The following is a 23,956-nucleotide window of genomic DNA, read 5'->3' as shown; positions in this document are numbered from 1 at the left end:
TCCCGAGTGAAAGTGAAGAAGAATTAAATGATCTGCTGAACGGAATGAACAGTCTAATGAGTACACAGTATGGTTTGAGAGTAAATCGGAGAAAGACGAAGGTAATGAGAAGTAGTAGAAATGAGAACAGCGAGAGACTTAACATCAGGAATGATGGTCACGAAGTCAATGAAGTTAAGGAATTCTGCTACCTAGGAAGTAAAATAGCCAATGACGGGCGGAGCAAGGAGGACATCAAAAGCAGACTCGCTATGGCAAAAAAAGCATTTCTGGCCAAGAGAAGTCTACTAATATCAAATACCGGCCTTAATTTGAGAAAGAAATTTCTGAGGATGTACGTCTGGAGTACAGCATTGTACTGTAGAGAAACATGGACTGTGGGAAAACCGGAACAGAAGAGAATCGAAGCATTTGAGATGTGGTGCTATAGACGAATGTTGAAAATTAGGTGGACTGATAAGGTAAGGAATGAGGAGATTCTACACAGAATCGGAGAGGAAAGGAATATGTGGAAAACACTGATAAGGAGAAGGGACAGGATGATAGGACATCTGCTAAGACATGAGGGAATGACTTCCATGTTACTAGAGGGAGCTTTAGAGGGCAAAAACTGTAGAGGAAGACAGAGATTGGAATACGTCAAGCAAATAATTGAGGACGTAGGTTGCAAGTGCTACTCTGAGATGAAGAGGTTAGCACAGGAAAGCAATTCGTGGCAGGCCGCATCAAACCAGTCAGTAGACTAATGACCAAAAAAAAAAAAAAGCAAGCTATCATTAGCACGTGTTTTCTGTAGCTCTCAGTAGCAAATTGTTCTCTCAATACTTACTTGAAAACGAACTACTTTGTCTACATGTCATTTAGAGCCTATTCATTTACTGTTTCAAGGAGCCTGGTGTCTTAGACATGACAAGGAAGAAACACAGTCATTAGTGAGAGGGTCCTCTGGTCTCCGTTGCAGCAAATTGCTGTTTTATCCAGGCTTTTATCTTGCTTTTGTCAACTGCGACAGGTGTTTCAAACTCTCATCAGAGTGTGCTCTGGAAAACTGGTTGCTGTAGCGAACTTTCTTGATCTGCTCCGGAGCCTCTCTGCCTAAGCGAAATTCAATAGCATGATTATCTCAATTTGTAATACTTCTTGGATTTGTTGTATTGTTTCGAGCTGCGTGAACACATTAACGTAAAGTATAGAATATACATTTCAGCAACAGAAGGCTTCGGGAACTGTTAATATTTTTTTTATTTTCAGTAAACACGCTACCTACTAATGTCATAAAAGTTACTTCAGAGGGGTCGACAGAAGCGTCCGATCCCACGCGTCGGCTTTGACCCGTGTGACGTAAGGGTGTTGTCGTGTGTGACGTCATGACGGCGCGGAGTTTGGTTTGAGTGTGGCTGTCTCCAGTTCTGTTTTATCTCATTTTGTTTACTTTTCTGATCTGTTCGTTCTATCTCGTGAGATTTTTTTTAAAATTTAAAAACGCTTATTACTTATTTTAATTATCTGTTTTCTCCAATTTCTGTTTTAGTTTATTGTATTTATCTTCCTGATCTGTTCGTTCTATCCCGTGAGATTTTTTTTTTAAAATACAAAAAACACTAATCAGCTACTGAAGCATCTTTATCTTCTATGGTTTGCAGCGGTTACGACCCCTGGGGAGGTGGGTGGGTATTCATGCATGGCTGTCCTCACTTTCACGTTGTAGCTACGCAAGGCGTCTAAATTTGTTTATATTTAGTTTGCCCCCCTACCCAAAACACCCCATTTCCCGCGCTTGTCCCGTTAGTGTCATTAGGCTTCTTGTGGAAAGTGTGTGTGTTTGTTTTTGTTTCCGCCATATTTGTGACGTAATGGGTCAAAGCAGACGGGCGGGATCGGACGCTTCCGTATTTCCCTTCAGAGTGTAAGGATTTTGAAACAAGTTGACGAAGATTTCTCCAAAAATCTTAAAAGCAGCTCCATCTTCCTTGATTGTATATCTGAATTCGGTTAAAAATGGAAAGACTACCAACTGCGCTAGATGGGAGGAACTGTAGGATGTCGATGTGCCATCATCACACATGTTCAGATAACGGATAAAGACTTGGAGTAAGATAATATTTTTGCGAGGACACTGCTAGAATCGTAAATATAGAGAAATTGTCAATCCCTGTTGTATGTATAATCTTGGACTTCTTTCGTATAGGAATATTCCTTTATACAACTGAGTGTTTTGTTTAGATAATCCTAGTTACGAGTGTATTCACTTTCTTATAATGTCTGACTGCAGAGTAGATCATAATTAGTTCACTATTCTACATCTTTAGTATCACTGTCCTATATGCAGCACTTTGTTGTAACACTTTCTATCGCTAGATTGAGTGCTTCTATTCTCGTCACTGCCGCCAGTTGCAAGAGACATGCTAGCTCAGAGATGACGCACCTTTTCGTGGAAAATGCTTTCATCCGGACTTAAGAGCTAGGGGGTTAGTGGAACATTCATAGACCTTTTGTGTCCTGAAGTTCTTTATTTGAATGACCCTTTTATGTCCTGAAGCTCTTTCTTTGAATGACCCTCCGCTAATAGAACTGTGATTACTCACTTTTGTAAAATCGTCTTCTTTTTCGTCTCTGTCACTGACAACTTCCACCATCCACTGACTAACAGATTCATCAAACTTATGATCGACGAAAATGGCGCGTTCCTGGAAAAAAATTTTCTACTCTACTGGAGAAAACAGATACTTGGACCAAGAAGGGCGGTCTAGGGGACCCCATCACGTGTCAGTAAAATGCATCACAAACAAACAAGAAAGGCGATAATGCAACTGATAGCAAAACTTCGTAGGATTGGCGATTTAAGGAGGGGATGGAGAGCTAAGGACCATTCCGCCGGGACTGACCTAGAAAAGCGAGTTCGAAAATTTTCAGGCAGTCGGAGAGACCACAACTTGTGATTTAGGAGGTAGTGAAATACTTTCGGCTAAATAATGTCGACTCTGGTTCCATATTGGATAGTGTGAGATAATAACGTACCTTTCAGTAAATTTTATAGTAGTATTTAAATTAAGAGTCATTTATTGTACAGTCTTCGTTGCAATTTTTTAAGTTGAATGATATATTTCGACATCTCTGTATCATCTTCAGATGTAATTAGTACTCTGATATGAGGTTCAGAATAGACAAAACGGGGTTCCTAACCCAACTATTTAGATCTAAAGATGATCTAGTGTGATCTAAACATGTCATTTAATTTAAAAAGTAGTGTATCTGAGGCTAAACAATAAATGATAGTTATTTAAAACGTCAATCAGTTACTGATCCTATCGAAATGAATATGTCGGCTATAGTAAAAGTATAATAGCCTTCTGTAGCTACACGTTGTTGCACTCGTACACTGTACCTTACGGGTGTTTTGTGGCGAGTGGCCGACAAAAATCACGGGACTGCTCTTAGTTGCTGAATTCGGGTCCTATGGTAAGGACAGCTTTGGATTAGTTACGGAGTTGGGGTGTTGAGCAGGTGAAAGTCCTGAGGTTGGTGTGTACAAACATTTTTACCTGGAGTTACAATGATGAGTATCATTAAGTAACAGCTTGATTTCAGTCTGCAAGTCAAAATTGTGGGCCCTGCTTTGACGTTATTTGAGAATGAGAGCACGACTGTCTCACAAAAAAAATTGCGCATAATTTTAAACCTATTCGATACTTTGTCTCGCTGACATTCTATAAAAAAAATGAAAGGAGAGAAGTTGTGTCGCTTACTATATTTTCAGTGCTCATGCAGTAAAACTTCAGCATCATACATGATTTTTACTTCAAATTTTCAAATGTGTGTGAAATCTTATGGCACTTAACTGATATGGCACTAACTAAGCTTACACATTACTTAACCTAAATTATCCTAAGGACAAACACACACACCCATGCCCGAGAAAGGACTCGAACCTCCGCCGGGGCCAGCCGCACAGTCCGTGACTGCGGTGCATAAGACCGCTCGGCTAATCCCGCGCGGCTATCATTTATTTTTATTTTATTACTGCCATACTAATATAGCTATTCGCAACAGATTTTTCAAGTAGTGTTCACAAATTCCACTGAATGTACATGCAAAAATATATCACTGTAGGACACATAGTTCAGGTGATATGTCATCATAAACAGAGACGTATGAAAAATGTGATGCATGACAGATGAAAATCCTGTAAAACGAATGCGTAAAAAATGAGATGCCTGAAAAACTAGCTTTCCTTAAAATGGAGAGTAAACTATCCAGATTATACTCGCCCAGTTCTGATTTCAACTTTTTCGTTAGTCAATGCGTGAATAATCAAAAACTAACAAAACCCAGATAATTACGGTTTAGCTCCTTCAACCATAAATTTTACCTGCTTAATATCACGTACCTAACACTTTAAGTCATTTGTACAGTAAGTAGATAGTTGAAGCTATTTTATACTCCTGTGATGGCACATTCTCCTCGTCACAAGATACCAAAAGTCCTGTGTGAAGAGCCAGTCTGTAATCTCTCACAGCAAATTAATAATAATAATAATGACTTGCAATGTGCAGAAAAAGTGTAAAATACAGAGGAGGACAATTTAGATAACTTTCTGGATATATAAATATAGGTGGTAATTTGCGCCGGCCTGTGTGGCCGTGCGGTTAAAGGCGCTTCAGTCTGGAACCGCGTGACTGCTACGATCGCAGGTTCGAATCCTGCCTCGGGCATGGATGTGTGTGATGTCCTTAGGTTAGTTAGGTTTAAGTAGTTCTAAGTTCTAGGGGACTGATGACCACAGATGTTAAGTCCCATAGTGCTCAGAGCCATTTCAACCATTTTTTTGGTAATTTGTTTGACTTGGTTCATTATCGGTTAAATATCACAGTTTACAGTAACCAAAATTATGTAATCGTTGTGGTGTCTAGTTTAAGTAATTTTCCATTTTATATTACTGCAGATTAATCCTGGTAACTGATTTATGAGACAATCGCGTTAAGCAGAATAAAGAAATGTGTTCCCATTAAAAAATACTAAATGTAAATTTTATATATATATATATATATATATATATATATATATATATATATATATATATATATATATATATATATCTTAGGTCAATCTGTCCATTTAAAATAATTTCAGGATGTTTCGTTAGAGATATTTCTATTTCTTCGAAAATCTTTAGTAATCGCCTTTTTTACTATATATTCTTTATGTATTATTTACTGACTAAGAATTTCATTGTTCTGATGACAGAAATAGTACAAATTAGAAGTAGCATTATGTAAACTCTGTGCCATACACCAAAAATTATTTTGCGTATAGAGAAATTGCCAATGGCAACAGGATACGTTTTCGTAAAAAAACCATTACGCTGATTACATATCTGTATATATAAATTATATCATCCTATTATTAAATGAAAATCACGAACTATTGTCATTGCCACATGCTAGAGAACATTCCGTATGGCAAGTCACATTAAAATGAATTAAAAAATCGCATACACAAGAAACACTGCTACATACACTGTAAGTAATGTATCAGAAGATATGTCAGGGTTTTGTGTAAGAAACGTACCTCTCATGATGGGCATTGCCTGAGACTGGACTGGTATAATAAATTGTTAGCATCAAGCAGCTTCTGTCAAACAATAAATTATTATTATGACATTCTAACAAATTCTACAAGCTGCAGAGCTCCGAATGTACAAGGCATTTTACCAACTCCCAGACAGTACAACCGGTGCTGTTCTCTTGTACTATAAGACATGACTGAAGGTATTTACAAACATCGAAGGTATACACTGGACAGTCAAAAGATTATGACCACTGCCCACTGACCACATTGCATGCTGCTTGGGGTCGTTGCGAACACGTGACGTGGTACCAAAAGTATGTAAGTGGAGCAGACAAGGACAAGGAATCACCCTAGCGAAGACAACGGGCTGCATGTGGCGAAATCCATTGAGATAAGAAACTCTGACAAAGGGCAGACTATTATTACGGAGAGCATGTGAATGAGTATTTCGAAAACGGCGAAGATGGTCGAATGTTCAAGTGCTACAGTCGTGAGCATCTACCGAAAGAGCTATAACTGCACCTGCACTTGATGCTAGAAGGTTGGACGTGCACGACTCTTCACAGAACATTGGCTTGTTCTGTAAAGTCAGATGTATGGTGATCTGTGGCGAATCGGCGGAAAGAGCACACAGCTGGTGCACGCACAAATGTTTCGGAGCACACCGTTCATCATACATTACTGAACGTTCCTTTGTGCAACCGACCACCTCTAGGTGTTCACGTGTTGTTCCAACGCCATCTTCAGTTACGAATGCGGTGGGCACTGGACCATCGTAATTCGACCGTCCATCAATGGAAACGTGTCGGCTCTTCGGGTGAATCACATTTTTCGAACACTAGGTCTGTCGTCGCCTCCACAAACGCTGTCACCGAGGTGAACGAAGGCTCGAAATGCGCAGCGCGCTAGGTACGCAGGTTGGTGGGAGCAGTATTATGCTGTGAGGGACATTATCCTCCGCTTTCAGTAGACCTGTGGTAGTTCAGGTATACATGCCGACATCGCAAGCTGAAGATGAGCAGATACAGAAAGTGTATGAGGATATTGAAAGGGTAATGCAGTAGGTAAAGGGGGACGAAAATCTAATAGTCATGGGCGACTGGAATGCAGTTGTAGGGGAAGGAGTAGAAGAAAAGGTTACGGGAGAATATGGGCTTGGGACAAGGAATGAAAGAGGAGAAAGACTAATTGAGTTCTGTAACAAGTTTCAGCTAGTAATAGCGAATACCCTGTTCAAGAATCACAAGAGGAGGAGGTATACTTGGAAAACCACGATAGATACGGGAAGATTTCAATTAGATTACATCATGGTCAGACAGAGATTCCGAAATCAGATACTGGATTGTAAGGCGTACCCAGGAGCAGATATAGACTCAGATCACAATACAGTAGTGATGAAGAGTTGGCTGAAGTTCAAGACATTAGTCAGGAAGAATCAATACGCAAAGAAGTGGGATACGGAAGTACTAAGGAATGACGAGATACGTTTGAAGTTCTCTAACGCTATAGATACAGCAATAAGGAATAGCGCAGTAGGCAGTACAGTTGAATGGACATCTCTAAAAAGGGCCATCACAGAAGTTGGGAAGGAAAACGTAGGTACAAAGAAGGTAGCTGCGAAGAAACCATGGGTAAAAGAAGAAATACTTCAGTTGATTGATGAAAGGAGGAAGTACAAACATGTTCCGGGAAAATCAGGAATACAGAAATACAAGTCGCTGAGGAATGAAATAAAAAGGAAGTGCAGGGAATCTAAGACGAGGTGGCTGCAGGAAAAATGTGAAGACATCGAAAAAGATATGATTGTCGGAAGGACAGACTCAGCATACAGGAAATTCAAAACAACCTTTGGTGACATTAAAAGCAACGGTGGTAACATTAAGAATGCAACGGGAATTCCACTGTTAAATGCAGAGGAGAGAGCAGATAGGTGGAAAGAATACATTGAAAGCCTCTATGAGGGTGAAGATTTGCCTGATGTGATAGAAGAAGAAACAGGAGTCGATTTAGAAGAGATAGGGGATCCAGTATTAGAATCGGAATTTAAAAGAGCTTTGGAGGACTTACGGTCAAATAAGGCAGAAGGGATAGATAACATTCCATCAGAATTTCTAAAATCATTGGGGGAAGTGGCAACAAAACGACTATTCACGTTGGTGTGTAGAATATATGAGTCCGGCGATATACCATCTGACTTTCGGAAAAGCATCATCCACACAATTCCGAAGACGGCAAGGGCTGACAAGTGCGAAAATTATCGCACTATCGGCTTCACAGCTCATGCACCGAAGCTGCTTACAAGAATAATATACAGAAGAATGGAAAAGAAAATTGAGAATGCGCTAGGTGACGATGAGTTTGGCTTTAAGAAAAGTAAAGGGACGAAAGAGGCAATTCTGACGTTACGGCTAATAATGGAAGCAGGGCTAAAGAAAAATCAAGACATTTTCATAGGATTTGTTGACCTGGAAAAAGCGTTCGACAATACAAAATGGTGCAAGCTGTTCGAGATTCTGAAAAAAGTAGGGGTAAGCTATAGGGAGAGATGGGTCATATACACTCCTGGAAATTGAAATAAGAACACCGTGAATTCATTGTCCCAGGAAGGGGAAACTTTATTGACACATTTCTGGGGTCAGATACATCACATGATCACACTGACAGAACCACAGGCACATAGACACAGGCAACAGAGCATGCACAATGTCGGCACTAGTACAGTGTATATCCACCTTTCGCAGCAATGCAGGCTGCTATTCTCCCATGGAGACGATCGTAGAGATGCTGGATGTAGTCCTGTGGAACGGCTTGCCATGCCATTTCCACCTGGCGCCTCAGTTGGACCAGCGTTCGTGCTGGACGTGCAGACCGCGTGAGACGACGCTTCATCCAGTCCCAAACATGCTCAATGGGGGACAGATCCGGAGATCTTGCTGGCCAGGGTAGTTGACTTACACCTTCTAGAGCACGTTGGGTGGCACGGGATACATGCGGACGTGCATTGTCCTGTTGGAACAGCAAGTTCCCTTGCCGGTCTAGGAATGGTAGAACGATGGGTTCGATGACGGTTTGGATGTACCGTGCACTATTCAGTGTCCCCTCGACGATCACCAGTAGTGTACGGCCAGTGTAGGAGATCGCTCCCCACACCATGATGCCGGGTGTTGGCCCTGTGTGCCTCGGTCGTATGCAGTCCTGATTGTGGCGCTCACCTGCACGGCGCCAAACACGGATACGACCATCATTGGCACCAAGGCAGAAGCGACTCTCATCGCTGAAGACGACACGTCTCCATTCGTCCCTCCATTCACGCCTGTCGCGACACCACTGGAGGCGGGCTGCACGATGTTGGGGCGTGAGCGGAAGATGGCCTAACGGTGTGCGGGACCGTAGCCCAGCTTCATGGAGACGGTTGCGAATGGTCCTCGCCGATACCCCAGGAGCAACAGTGTCCCTAATTTGCTGGGAAGTGGCGGTGCGGTCCCCTACGGCACTGCGTAGGATCCTACGGTCTTGGCGTGCATCCGTGCGTCGCTGCGGTCCGGTCCCAGGTCGACGGGCACGTGCACCTTCCGCCGACCACTGGCGACAACATCGATGTACTGTGGAGACCTCACGCCCCACGTGTTGAGCAATTCGGCGGTACGTCCACCCGGCCTCCCGCATGCCCACTATACGCCCTCGCTCAAAGTCCGTCAACTGCACATACGGTTCATGTCCACGCTGTCGCGGCATGCTACCAGTGTTAAAGACTGCGATGGATCTCCGTATGCCACGGCAAACTGGCTGACACTGACGGCGGCGGTGCACAAATGCTGCGCAGCTAGCGCCATTCGACGGCCAACACCGCCGTTCCTGGTGTGTCCGCTGTGCCGTGCGTGTGATCACTGCTTGTACAGCCCTCTCGCAGTGTCCGGAGCAAGTATGGTGGGTCTGACACACCGGTGTCAATGTGTTCTTTTTTCCATTTCCAGGAGTGTACAATATGTACAACAACCAAGAGGGAATAATAAGAGTGGACGATCAAGAACGAAGTGCTCGTATTAAGAAGGGTCTAAGACAAGGCTGTAGCCTTTCGCCCCTACTCTTCAATCTGTACATCGAGGAAGCAACGATGGAAATAAAAGAAAGGTTCAGGAGTGAAATTAAAATACAAGGTGAAAGGATATCAATGATACGATTCGCTGATGACATTGCTATCCTGAGTGAAAGTGAAGTAGAATTAAATGATCTGCTGAACGGAATGAACAGTCTAATGAGTACACACTATGGTTTGAGAATAAATCGGAGAAAGACGAAGGTAATGAGAAGTAGTAGAAATGAGAACAGCGAGAAACTTAACATCAGGATTGATTGTCACGATGTCAATGAAGTTAAGGAATTCTTCTACCTAGGCAGTAAAATAACCAATGACGGACGGATCAAGGAGGACATCAAAAGCAGACTCGCTATGGAAAAAAAGGCATTTCTGGCCAAGAGAAGTCTACTAATATCAAATACCGGCCTTAATTTGAGGAAGAAATTTCTGAGGATGTACGTCTGTAGTACAGCATTGTATGGTAGTGAAACATGGACTGTGGGAAAACCAGAACAGAAGAGAATCGAAGCATTTGAGATGTGGTGCTATAGACGAATGTTGAAAATTAGGTGGACTGATAAGGTAAGGAATGGGGAGGTTCTACGCAGAATCGGAGAGGAAAGGAATATGTGGAAAACACTGATAAGGAGAAGGGACAGGATGATAGGACATCTGCTAAGACATGAGGGAATGACTTCCATGGTACTAGAGGGAGCTGTAGAGGGCAAAAACTGTAGAGGAAGACAGAGATTGAAATACGTCAAGCAAATAATTGAGGTCGTAGGTTGCAAGTGCTTCTCTGAGATGAAGAGGTTAGCACAGGAAAAGAATTCGTGGCGGGCCGCATCAAACCAGTCAGTAGACTGATAACAAAAAAAAAAAAAAGTATTCGAAGACACGCTGACACCTGCGTATGCTACAATGGTCTGAAGAGCATTATGGTCAACTCACGTTGATGTCTCAGCCTGATCTATATCCTATGGAACCCGTATAGGTTGCTATAGGGTGCCATCACGGCGTACGCAAATCAGCGGCTCGTTATTCACGCGAATAACATGATCCGTGAGTAGGCATCTAATGCCCCATGCCCCAAAAAAGTTACTAATATTCGGATCCCTCATGCGCAGAATGGGTAATGTGTTTCTTCCCAAAGATGGACGAAAACGTTATTAATCAATGGTCATCAGGTTTTCGCTCATCATTGTATGTTTCAATAAAAAATGTTGCTCCAATCAAGCTAAGTCAAAATATGCACACATGAATGCAACAACAAATGTAGCCAGACAGGTTAAACAAAAATGTTACGTGGCTAAAAGAAAAGATCCGAGATAAATATTAAAGAACCTGTTGTTAACGACAAATCTATATGTAGCGCATATAGAAATATAAAAGCTATTACAAAATCACTTATTCGACGTAATTATGAAAACCATTATTGAATATGTAAAAAATGAATATCTAAAAAAACTAATGATCAGGAGAACAGTTAATGCATTAATCCAGTATTACAATTACAATGGAAAAGAAATAGAATGCGATCCAAAATTAAAATTTTTCGACGGAGTAAAAACTTTTACAGAAACAAATTTGAGGCTCTGAGAGCCATCACTGAGAAACATAAGGGAATAAACAACACTGTCGTTGATTTTGAGATTGTAGCATGCACGCATGCTCCTAACAGGTGTTCATTTTATGCTCAATTAGCTTTATCTGTGCTATACCCCTACACTGTATATGAAACCACCGTCAAAAGCTGTCTTACCGACTTCTCTGATACTCACTTATATGTGTGCCCAAAGCACACATGGTCATTGGGGTATGAATGCTTACTGACTGCGCTCACGTCCATTTCTTCACAAAAGCTGGAAGCTTCGCAGTCCATGGTTTCAGTGTTGTAGTCTGTAAAATCAGTTCTGAGGGTATCAGAACCTTAACTAGTGTTACAGTTCGCACTACCAAACCAAAAGTTGATGTTCATGGTAACAATGTACATGTTATAATGATGAAATTTTCAACAGGTTACCGTGAACTGTTGTCCAAAGTAGCCTATTCTTCACTGAAGTCAAGCAAGGGCATCATCATTTTCAGATCACATTGAGAGAGACCACAGCTTGTCACTTCCCAATTATTTGGGGAAGCCTTGCGAAATCCAGTTCCCAGATACACAGATACATGGCAGGTATCATCCTCAAAACACAAATAGTTGGCAAAGTACTAGATAAAAATTGAAACACATAGAGTTAACAAGAATATTAGATTTCTTGCATGCAGTGAAGAGACAGTTTTTTCTGAATCTCAATCCTGAGAATATGCTTTATGAAAATGATGATAAAGAGAACCATGAACTGTTACAATAGGTCACAGTTGTGTATGGTGTGCATTTAGTATCGGTTCTTTATGTTCTGATCCTAGTTTCACAATAATTACAAAATTCACAATAGTCAAAAATATCCTATTTCGAATAGGCTATATATGCCAAATCGTTGAATTAACGCTAATAATAACTTTATAAATATTAATTAAAATTGCGTAACATAAAGTGGGTATATTTTTAAAGGAAATACAGGATGAGACGTGGTTAAACATAAAAGTCAAACCTATGAGCCTGGTGGTTGCATACAAATTTTCATTTTCACAAACATCTTTCTTGTGTTTTGAGCTGTTATGATTTTCAGTGCCTCAGTTTAATAATAAGAATAAAGAAACATATTTATTACATAAAAGCCTAGGACATAATTTAATAAAAAAGCTTGTACTATTGTAGCAAACATAATTGTACATGTGTAAATAGTAATTGATACTTTTAAGCTTTCCATTGCAGATTAAAACTATGTTACTGAAAAGCTAGCCAAAAAGTCAGCACACAACTACATACAAATAACTAAGTGTACAACAAAGGAAACGGAAACATCATACAACTTTTGGAAGAACAGAAACAAACAGTGCTATAGTACTCAAAGCATACAAGAGAAATTCATTTGTGACCATGCTCAAAACAGGCTATCAATATAAAACCTTAGAATTATTCATCAAAAACAACATTAGTCACATAGAAAAATTAATTATAAATTAATTGGATTTAAGGGGGACAGGAGGTCAAATAGGCGAACCTTGAGCAGGAGAGGCACCACAGGACATTTTAATTTCCATTGTCTATACTTTTACAAATAAATTTATAAAACTTTTCCAGTCTGACTAGGAAGGATTCAGGAATCACACTCACAGCAAAATTATTTTTTTTTACATTGGAAATGTCATCTCCTTTACATACACATAACACTTTAAGTGAAACTCACGTACTTTAACAGTCATCAGCTGAGCAGAAATTAATAAAATGGAGTAATGCATGCTACGTGTTAAACCACAACAACATTAACCCTATATTAATTTGGCAAATGACTGAGACAAGAACTTGGACTTAAATACCGTTAAATATGAGTTTCATTAACAGCATTCGAGGTAAATTAAAATCGTAATATCAGTGTATTCAATAAAATTGTAATATCAGTGGGACTAGGCGTTCACTTAACTCGCACTAGTCATGCACTTCAATTAACAACATTCATAAAATGTAACCCTTACCACAGCTTCACATGCAGACGTACACGGCTACTGAATACTGCTATAGCTGGCAATAAGACAGTCAAGCCGTACTCCAGCCTGTTTCCCAAACTCTGTTACCAACTTCAGAATTACACAAAATGTAGTGATACCTGAAATCGTGTCAGAGAAATTTCACCATGAAATTCTCGGAGTAAGCCCACCCCAAAAAACAACAGTGAATAACTTGCTGACGTAAGGCTTCTCCAGCCACAGTTTTAAAACATTAATTTAAAAATCATTGGATAAACAAGTGAACATGTTGCCACAGTTAACTTACTCTTTATCGAACACAGTGCTGTTAGAAGAACATATTACCACTACCCACGAACTGGTTCGAACTAAAGCCACTCTCTAGGTAGAAACACTGTTTGGTAATCATAAATATTAAAAACAAAAATCTCTTGATTAAACAACAGAGTTGAGAATTATGCGGCCATATATGAAATATAATGACCATACAAGAAATTCAGACGGTACAGTAATCTCAGGTCTAAGAGGTATGCCTCCTATCACGTTAATCCCGTCGCACCATTGTCCTTCCACAGGTGCACCTGATGACCCACACTCAGTGCTCTTCGTGCAAAGGCAACATAGTTGTTTTATTTTTCTTTAATTGATTTTCAGTGAAACGCCTTGCTCTGATCTCACGAATAGAGAATTACTTTTACCCAACATACCCTCCGCCATCATTTTAGAACTGTCCTCTTTGTGGTTGCTGCCTTCCAAATGTTGCTTGTCTGATATCTCTACACATTCAGGCTGCTATGAACAGGAGAAATACCATTAGGTGTTTGCGTCACAGAGTGGTTAGTTTGGAATACTGTCTGTTTGCAGGCCCAAGTACGCGATCCGCGAGAGCCGGGCTTCCTACAAGTCCTACATGTGGCTGGTGATCCGCAGCTTCAGCCGGTCGGACATCGGCACCTACAACTGCGTCGCCACCAACTCGCTGGGGCGGGCAGAGGGTACCCTCCGACTATACGGTGAGTACACACGCTCGTACCAACTGCCGTAAGTTAAGCACATCGTAGAAATAACTGGGAACACCTACAGATGTTAGTACAGGCATCCTTTAAAACCATGTAATTCCGTCCGGAGTTTGACAACCACCTAGATTCGGTTATGAAGTAAGTCCAGGCTATGCAGTTCCGTCGTATCCACGTTAAGCCTCTCGCCGAGTATTTAATCGCGCAATGCCACAAAATTACAGGAATGCTCATGTCGTCGTTTCACCCGTTGTTGCAAGATGCCCCATAAATGTTCTATGGTGTTCAAGGTGGGTGATTTTTAAGGCGAATCGAAATGCAGTAGGCTGGAGGAGTGTTTAGAGAACCAGTCATTTATTGCACCAGCCCTATGACATTATCGTCTTTATGTACCTGTAATAGTAAAGTCTAGCAAGGTGACTGACTCCAAATGATTGCATACATTTGCCGTAGCATTTCCAGTCTCTAACAGATAGGGATGGAACTTTCGTTCACTGCCTGCAGCAATTACTCTCAGATTTCAAAGTGGTATTGATTAATAAGCAGTGAAACGCATCTCCGATCCCTATCAGGATCTTTTTCCGAGCACAATTCTAAATTCGTGTTTTATGGCCACGTATCACACCACTGCAGTCCACCGCGAAATACCAACAGATCCAGCAAGCTTACGGACTGTATGGCCAAGAGCACTGTCAAATACGATTGCCCCAATTCACCAGTCTGTCACTCCATACATTTACCCGTGTTTATGCACGTCACCTTGAAACATAAATGTCTCACTCACCTCTACTGCCTTATTCTCACTTAGAGCCTTTGCGCACGTGAGTGAGCATGTGACTTGATCACTGCGTCGTCTTTGTAGACTTAAAGAATCATCTATGCATACGCACTGAGGTGACACAAATTTTGTCCACTGAGCTTGTTTGAAAATTAGATCCGCCACGACAGACTCAGTTCTAAAACAAAATGCTGTTGTTTATTGTACTTCTCATGGCGCAAGATTCGTCATTGTTCACCGTGCCTCTTAGTTGGTGTCCCACTTAAAGAGAAAATTTGCTGTTATCCGAGGTATCGCTGTTTGTAACTCTCCAAACTGGTCTAATGTGCATAATTCTGATCTCTGTATAGCTGCTTCATATTACACTCATTTGAACCTGCTTACTGAACTACACGGGAGAGACAAAAGTCATAGGAGACATCCTAACATAGTGTCGGACCGCCTTTTACCCGGAATACTGCTGCTCATCGATGTAGCATGGACTCAACAAGTTGTTGAAAGTTCTTGAGCAGTGTTGCCTGTATAGCCACCCGTAACTGCGAAAGTAATGCCAGTGCAGGATTTAGTGCATCCGCTCGATTATGTCCCATAAATACTCGATGCGATTAATATCAGGGCATCTGAGTAGTGAAATCATTTGCTCGAGCTGTTCTGAAAGTTCCTCAAATCAATCGCGAATGATTGTGGCCCTGTGACTTGGGGCATTGTCATCCATAAAAATTCCATCGTTGTTTAGAAATGTTACAGATGGTCTCCAGGTAATCTAATATAGCCATTCCCAGTCAGTGATCGGTTGTGCTGGACAAGGTGGCTGACACCATTCCATATAAACACAACCCACACCATTATGGAGACACCACCAGGTTGCACAGTGCCTTTTTGACAGTTTGGTTCACAGCTTCATGGGGTCTGCACCACAATCGAACCCTACCATCAGCTCTTACCATCTGAAATCGTGACTTATATGACCAGGCCACGGTTTTGCAGTCGCGTAGGGTCCACCTGACGTGGTCACGAGCTCAGATAGGCACTGTAGGCGATGTCGTGCTATCAGCAAAAGCACTGACGTCGGTCGTCTACTGCCATAACCAATCAACGCCAAATTTCGTCTCACTGTCCTACGTTTGGCGTACGTCCCAGTTTGATATCTGCGGTTGTTCAGTAGTGTTGCTTGTCTTTAGCACTGACTACTCTACGCAAAGGAAGCTGCACTCGGCAGTTAAGGCCGTCGACGATTGCATTGTCCGTGGTGAGAGGTAATGTCTCAAATCTGGTATTCTCGGCACACTCTTGACACCATGGATCTCGGAATACTGAATTCCCTAACGATTTCCGAAGTGGAATGTCCCACGCGCCTATCTGCAACTACCAATCTGTGTTTAAACTATGTTAATTCCCATAGTGGGGCCACACTGGTAATCAAGTATGACGCCTTTTGAAAAGAATCACCTCAGTAACATGATAAATTCGCCAATGCAGTGCCCCTTTTTACCTCGTGTGTGCGATGCTACTGCCATCTGTATATGTGCATGTCACTATCTCAAGACTTTTGTCACTTCACTGAAAAGGGAGAATGTGTGTTATTCTTTATTCTGGCCATTTTGTACAACAAGGCTGTTTTGTCCTTAATTTTATGCTCTACATTTGCAATAGTTATCCGACGTGCCCACCAGGCGGTTAGTATTCTTGCGTTGCATCGCACTGTTAAAAAAAAACCCTGTTCTCTTCTTGTTTTTACTACACAAATAAAAAAACTTTTTAATCACCTCTGTCCCGAGAGTTCAAATTAAAATCATTTTCGCCCTTTTTATTGCTCATGAAAACCACACATTGTATGTTGTAGCATCATACAGCGAGACCTTCATATGTGGTGGTCCAGATTTCTGTAGACACCGCTACCCCTAATACCCAGTATCACATCCTCTTGCATTGATGCATGCCTGTATTCGTCGTGGCATACTATCCATAAGTTCATCAAGGCCTTGTTGGTCCAGATTGTCCCACTCCTCAACGGCAATTCGGCGTAGATCTCACAGAGTGGTTGGTGGGTCACGTCGTCCATAAACAGCCCTTTTCAACCCATCCTAGGCATTTTCGATGTCTCGATGTCTCGAGAACATGCTGGCCACGCTAGTCGAGCGATATCCTGAAAGAAGTCATTCACAAGACGTACAGGACGGAGGCACGAATTGTCGTCCATGAAGACGAATGCCTAGCCAATATGCTGCAGATATAGTTGCACTATCGATCGGAGGATGGAATTCACGTATCTTACTGCCGTCACCAGTGGCGTACGTCGGCCCCACATAATGCCATCCCAAAATAGTAGGGAACCTCCCCCTTGGTGCACTCGCTGGACAGTGTGTCTAAGGGATTCAACCTTACCGGGTTGCCTCCAAATACGTCTCCGAGGATTGTCTGGTTGAAGGAAAATGCGACACTCATCGGTGAAGAGAACGTGATGTCAATCCTGAGCGGTCCATTAGGCATGTTGTTGGGCCCATCTGCACCGCGCTGCATAGTGTCGTGGTTGCAAAGATGGACCTTGCCGTGGACATCGGGAGTGAAGTTGTACATCAGGCAGTCCATTGCGCACATTTTGAGTCGTAACACGACGTCCTGTGGCTGCAGTGAAAGCATTATTCAACATGGTGTCAGGTTTCCTCCGAGTCATAATCCGTAAGTAGCAGTCATCCACTGCAGTAGTAGCCCTTGGTATGCCTGAGGGAGGCATGTCATCGACAGTTCCGGTCTCTCTGTATCTCCTGTCTGTATCTCTCTGTGTCTGAATAACATCGCTTTGGTTCAAGACGCGTGGACACTTCCCTTGATGAGAGCCCTTCCTGCTACACAGTAACAATGCGGACGCGATCGAACCGCGGTATAGACCGTCTAGGCATGGCAGAACTACAGACAAAACGAGCCGTGTACCTCCTTCCTGTTGGAATGAATGGAACTTATCGGCTGTCGGTCCCCCTCCGTCTAATAGGCACTGTTCATGCATGGTTTTTTACATCTTTGGACTGGTTGCATCACATATCTGAACAGTCAAAGGGACTCTGTATGTGATACAATATGCTAAGTCAAAGTCTATCTTCAGGAGTTCTGGGAACCGGGATGATGCTAATTTTTTTTTTGTGTGTGTGTTTATTTAAATTCCACATTTCACTTCTGTGCAAGGTCACACTGCAGTGAAATTTCTTCAGAATAGACATTCTAATATTTAAATTTATATTACTGTTAAAAATCACTTTTTTCATAAAATGGTCTCCTGATACTTCAAGTCTGCATTTTACATTATATTTACATTTGCCATCAACCGATAGTTTACTTCACGAATATCAAAACTCTTCTACTGTTTTCCGTGACTTATTTCGTAATCTGATTCTCTCAATGTCGCCTGCTTCAAATTAGCTCTATTAAATTTCTTTAGTTTTAAGTTACTTACCGTCCTCGAAAGAATTACGATGTCGTCAGGAAACCTTATGGTTTTATTTCCTCTGTGGACTCTAATCACCTTCTCAAATTTCCTGTTGGTCTCCTGTGTTGGGAATAGGCAACTACATTGTGTCACCTCCTTAAATAACTGTTACCCTTTCATGTCCTCCAATTCTTTCACCTTCAGGCTTGTTCCTGTACATGTTGTAGGTAATCTGTTTTCTCCATGCCACCTTCAGAATTAGAAAGAGTTTATTGACTTAGTATTTTTGAATGGTTTCGTTGTATGTAAAACAATACAAACGTAGGTTTGCTTTTCTGCAATCTATTTTCCGAAGTAAGCCGTAAGATTAGTACTGACTTGCATCTTCAAACAGTTCTATGAAAACCAGACTGATCTTATAAGATGTCGGTCTCTACTGGTCTTACAATGTGTATTAAAAAAGGATAACTGAACAAGGAAAATACCTTCGTTTTTCTTCATCCGGCATCCTCATTTGTCTGCGTTCGTAGAACTGCAGGACACTTTTCGTGAAGAGCTCTTTTCAAATCCACTGCAGCGTTAATTTTGAACATCCTCGGACACTTGGCAATTCTGTAGGGAATTGTACACTTCCACCATAATGGTTATATATCGAGCTTCAAATTGAGCACGTAGCACGTTTCGATGCTTTGAAGAGAAGATTGATCACCGTTACATGCCTCAATTAACTCTTCTTTACTTGTATGGTTTGTCTAGTAATTTGTCACATATTTTGTTCAGATGTTCCGCTTAACCACTCGTTTGTTACTGACGGCTGTAACGATACCTGCAGTACATCTTAGTCGCTGCATTGTTGGTGTCAGAGATTTTGTGCACGTATTCTTCACACTCTTTCGATGATCCTGGTCGTTTTAATTTTGACTGTCGATTTGAATATGCCACATTAGCAGTTTCTTCTCGATCTGGAAGGTACCTACACTGTTTGCTGTTCACAGCTGCTTTTTCCATACAGTGTCGAAGATATTGCATGAAACTCCGTTGTCACTTATCACAGTGTGTTGCGTTTCTTTGCATGTCTACCAAAGGACGTGTATGAATTTTTAAACCAAAACGCTACTCAAAAACGCTACCTAAACAAAAGTATCCAGACATCCTGATCTAATGTTGAATTGACCACTAGATGTCATTAGAGGCGTAAACGCCAATATAAAAGGTGGCAACGACTGGTTTGTGAGTGGAGAAACAGTAACAGCAGAATGGGTCTGACGAGTGAGCACTGTGACCTCGAACGTGGGTTCCACATGAGTAAAATATCCGTCAGGGATATTTCAACTCCTTAAAAGCTGCGTAAATCGACTATTGGTGATTTGATCGTGAAGAGGAAACGCGAATAAACAACCACAGCTTAACTAAGACGAGGCGGAGCTCTTACATTGCGGAGGGAGGTTCTAAAAGATAGCACGAAATCAACAGAGAGAACCACTAACGTGGTCCAAAGTGCTACCAAGAGTCCGGACATTTACCACAGTTACTGAGCTTATGCAGTTAAAGATAAAGTGGAGAACTGATGAGCAGTTCCTGTATTCCATAATTTTCTTTAGTCAGTGTTAGGTAATGCTTGAGATGCTGTCAAGAGCGACGCCACTGGAGAGAGGGTAACTGGAAACGGGTCGTTCGCAGTGATGTGTCACGCTATACCCTGTTGCAGTCCGATGGATCGGCTTTGGTTGGCGAGAAACTGGAAAGTTTACCTGCCAATCACATGTAGCGCCAAAAGTGAAATATCGAGGAAGTCGTGTTGCAGTATGGGAATGATTTTCGTTATTAGTATGTGGTCCCTTTGTTGCGCTTAGGGAAACGTTTAACGGAGAATTTTAAAAATTGTGTACTGCCAGCAATAGAGGAACAGTTCACAGATAACAGCTGTTTGAATTAGCATGAGAGTGCACCCTGTCGCAAGGCAGCATGTGTGAGATAGTGATTTATTTCACAATAACGTTCCTCAGCTGGGCTGGCTTTTGCTCAGTCTCTACCTGAATCCAACGGCATACCTTTGGGATGAGTCAGAATGTCAACGTCGCCTCAGACCCGAGTGTCCGAAAGCACTGTGTTCTGAGGTTTCGGATTTTCGAGGAAGTATGGCCATTTCTCTACAAAGTATCAGGATTCTCACTGAAGTGTCCTCAGTAGAATGCAGGCCCTCATAATGGTGAACGTTGGGCAGACTCCATATTGATGTCAACTAGAAGGTGCCCAGATACTTCTGATCAAATACTGTATGGGCCCTTTCACTACATTCGTTAGAAGCATCTTGCACGTTTCATCAGGTAAAGCTGCACTGCAGTCTGTCATCAAGAAGTAATTTAGTTTTCACAAAGCGAAAAGAGTATAGATGCACTGGCTTTAAATAGGCGTACCTTATATTTTGAACATACAGTAAACTTGCAAATCCCACTTGCAAGCACACTGTAGGTAAACAACGAGATATGTATGGGGGTTACAGTTTTTCACCGTCATTCCCGCATAGAAATGCCTTATCTGACATAATATTTCCGACATTTTTGGGATTTCAGTTCCACCTTTGTTTTTGAGACATCATTCTTCTGACTGGTTCAATGTTTCCCGCCACAAATTACATTCCTACCCTAATCCATTCATCTCAGAGTAACAATTGCGCTCTACTCCCTCAATTATTTGTTGGATGTAGTTCAATCTCTATTTTCCGCTACAATCATCCCTCTACAGCCTTGCCTAGGTCCATGGAGGTTATTCCCTGTTTGTTTATCACTTGTCCTATAGTCGTGTCCTGTTGTCTTGTCCGTGTTTTTGATATATACCTTTCTTCCACGAGTCTGCAAAAACCGTTCTCATACCTTACTTTATCTGACCACCTAATTTTCAAAATTATTCTGTAGCACCACATCTGAAACGCTTCTGTTCCGGTTTTCTCACTCTCCATTAATCACTAGCACACAATGCTTTGCCCAAATGTACATTCTCAGAAATTTCTTCCTCAAATGAAGGTCTATGTTTCGCACGAGAGCTGTTGACCAAGAATGGACATATTACCGGTGGTATTCTGCTTTTTGTGTCCCCCTTGCTTCGTCCCTCAAGGGTGATTTTGCTTCCAAGGTATCAGAGTTCCTTCATTTTGTCTACTTCGTGACCACCACCTCTATTAATATTTCTGCTACTTCGCATTATTTTCGTCTGTCTTCGCTTTACTCGCAGTCCATATCCTATAATCATTAGACTGTTCACGCCACTTAACAGGTACTGCAGTTCTTCTTCACACTCACTGAGAATAGCAATGTCCTTAGGGAAGCTTATGACTGATATACCTTCCCCCAGTATTTTAACCCAACTACTGAACCTTGTTTGCATTTCCGTCATTTCTCCTTGGATCGATAGACTGAACAATAGGACCGTAAGACTGCATCCCTGTGACACCCTTTTTAATCGAAAACATCGTGCTTGGTTTTCAAAGTTTTTTAGCCTTCTCATTCCTCTACATGCCTTTCCCTGGCCTTTCCCTGAACACTACTCTAATATTTCTCAACATTTCGAACGTCTTGCAGCATTGTGCACTGCTGAACCTTTTTTCTATATCTGCGAACAAGTCTTCATTTTTCTTCAATCTTTCTCTTATTATCAAGTGCAACGACTAAACTGCTTCTCTGGTGCCCTTAACTTTACTAAAGTGAGACTGATCATCTAACAGATCCTCCATTTCCCTATCATTTCTTCTGAATAAGTGTAGGCAGGGCGTCATGAATTGTCTGTCAGTCCCCAAATATTATTTCTTAAAAGATCGTCCTCAACATTTCGAGCGATTTTTCTATGTTTCGGACTGCTGCCATCCTTAGCGAACCGAAAGCTGTGAGTCTGTAGTAGAATGACGAAGCGTTGTTTTGTCTGAGTGGGAGGATGATTAACTGATATACACTTTGACTGGTAATCAAATGAAGAATACCGTCCCTTAGAATAAACGCACTTTATATGGTTTTTCAATAGCCAACATTTAACTGTGATGCCATCCTTCAAAAAAGCCGTAAACTACTACTTCTGCATTAAATCTATACACTGAAGCGCCAAAGCAGCTGGTATAGGCATGGGTATTCAAATACAGAGATATGTAAACAGACAGATTACGGCGCTAATGTAAGGAGAATAGATGCTGAATGATGAATGCATGCAGCTTGCCGCTAACTTTGTGTAATGTCTTGTCTGTATAGACGTGTATCTGTTGCCTTTAAAATCCTTCACTTTCACACATAAATCTATACAGTAAAGTAAGGGCCTCCCGTTTTGTCTTTAGGCTGATCCGTGATAAGACAGGCGAAAAATTAGACTAATAGAGGATTATTAGTATTTTCTCTAATTTTTCATTCGCTCTCCCTCTCTCTCTCTCTCTCCTTTATCTATGTACAGTTTTTGATATAATATTTCATTACGTGAAATCAGCCAAATAGAATCTCTGGTGGAGCCCTTCGTCTTAGTATTCAGCGGCTGGCTTGCTGTAAGAGATCTTTACATTTATTATTATTGTTAAGCGCTGCATTCAGTTGGGAAAATCAATTGTTTGAACAATTCGTTCCTTTTACGAAAGATTTCGAATTCCAGATGTGTACGAAGCCTTTTTGGACGATTTAACAAAGACTCGGTGATTGCAGGCTCTCTTCGACACAGCTGAAACTTCCCCACTAATTACAGGGCCAACGCGATCATCAATGATTCAGACAAAGAACTCATTCGTTCATTCACTCCAGAATAAAGGGGTCACAAACCTTATTTATGAAGGAAATGGTATATTCAATCCATCTCCATTACATGTCCAGATTTCTGTTGGTTCCAAGTCTTAATTATTTGCCGTTTATAGTCTTTCTCTCTCTTCGAATAACCCGCTAGTGGCACAAATGTTAATAGCTCGCTTTAGCAAGAAGAAAAGAAATTATTTATCTCTCGGAAAACACCTCAATCCTTCAACAGATACTTCGAAGCTGTCTTCGTTACCAGTCTAACAACCATGGAGAATACATATATGTATCTCTGTTATTCCAAAGAATAAACGTACTAAAAAATACTTTGGCGTCGACGAACTGTCGGCGCATATATTACTAGAAAATCCGATCAGATACTTTTCCAAAGTGAATGAATGTGGATGATTTGATTGACAATGATTAATTGGTGCGTGGTATAGGGTAATTTTCTGAGGGGACATTACAATGCCCCTCGCAGCGAGCGAAGTTTGTGAGCTTAATTTTGATTTACCGAACACACTTCGCGAGCTATCTATTAGTGTGGATAACCCGGAAGTGATGATTGTCCGTCCTCCGACTGAAAAAAAAAATATTATGTTTAAGACAGACGAAGAAAAGAAATATTGAAAACAGAAGACATGAAGAGACAGGTACCGCGGCTGTATTGCTTTTACGTGCATCGAGGTGTTATGTCTGCTGTGCACAACCAAGGAAGATGATCTTTCATGAAACTGTTATCAGGGTCTACCCATTCGGGAACTT

The 23,956-nt window shown here is 41.5% G+C and overlaps 1 protein-coding gene across 1 annotated transcript in view; it reads left to right on the top strand.

Annotated features, from left to right (window-relative positions):
* The window catches only part of LOC126095616 (lachesin-like), a 426,868-nt gene that overhangs the window by 362,671 nt on the left and 40,241 nt on the right, over positions 1–23,956 (top strand). The window contains exon 8 of the mRNA XM_049910384.1: positions 14,084–14,232. Within this exon, the coding sequence (XP_049766341.1) occupies positions 14,084–14,232 (149 nt within the window). The remainder of the gene's footprint in view (positions 1–14,083; positions 14,233–23,956) is intronic.

Source organism: Schistocerca cancellata, chromosome 8, assembly GCF_023864275.1.
Source record: "Schistocerca cancellata isolate TAMUIC-IGC-003103 chromosome 8, iqSchCanc2.1, whole genome shotgun sequence".
Taxonomy (NCBI): Eukaryota; Metazoa; Arthropoda; class Insecta; order Orthoptera; family Acrididae; genus Schistocerca; species Schistocerca cancellata.
Note: the sequence above shows the minus strand (reverse complement) of the source record. Positions and strands in the feature narration are given on the sequence as shown.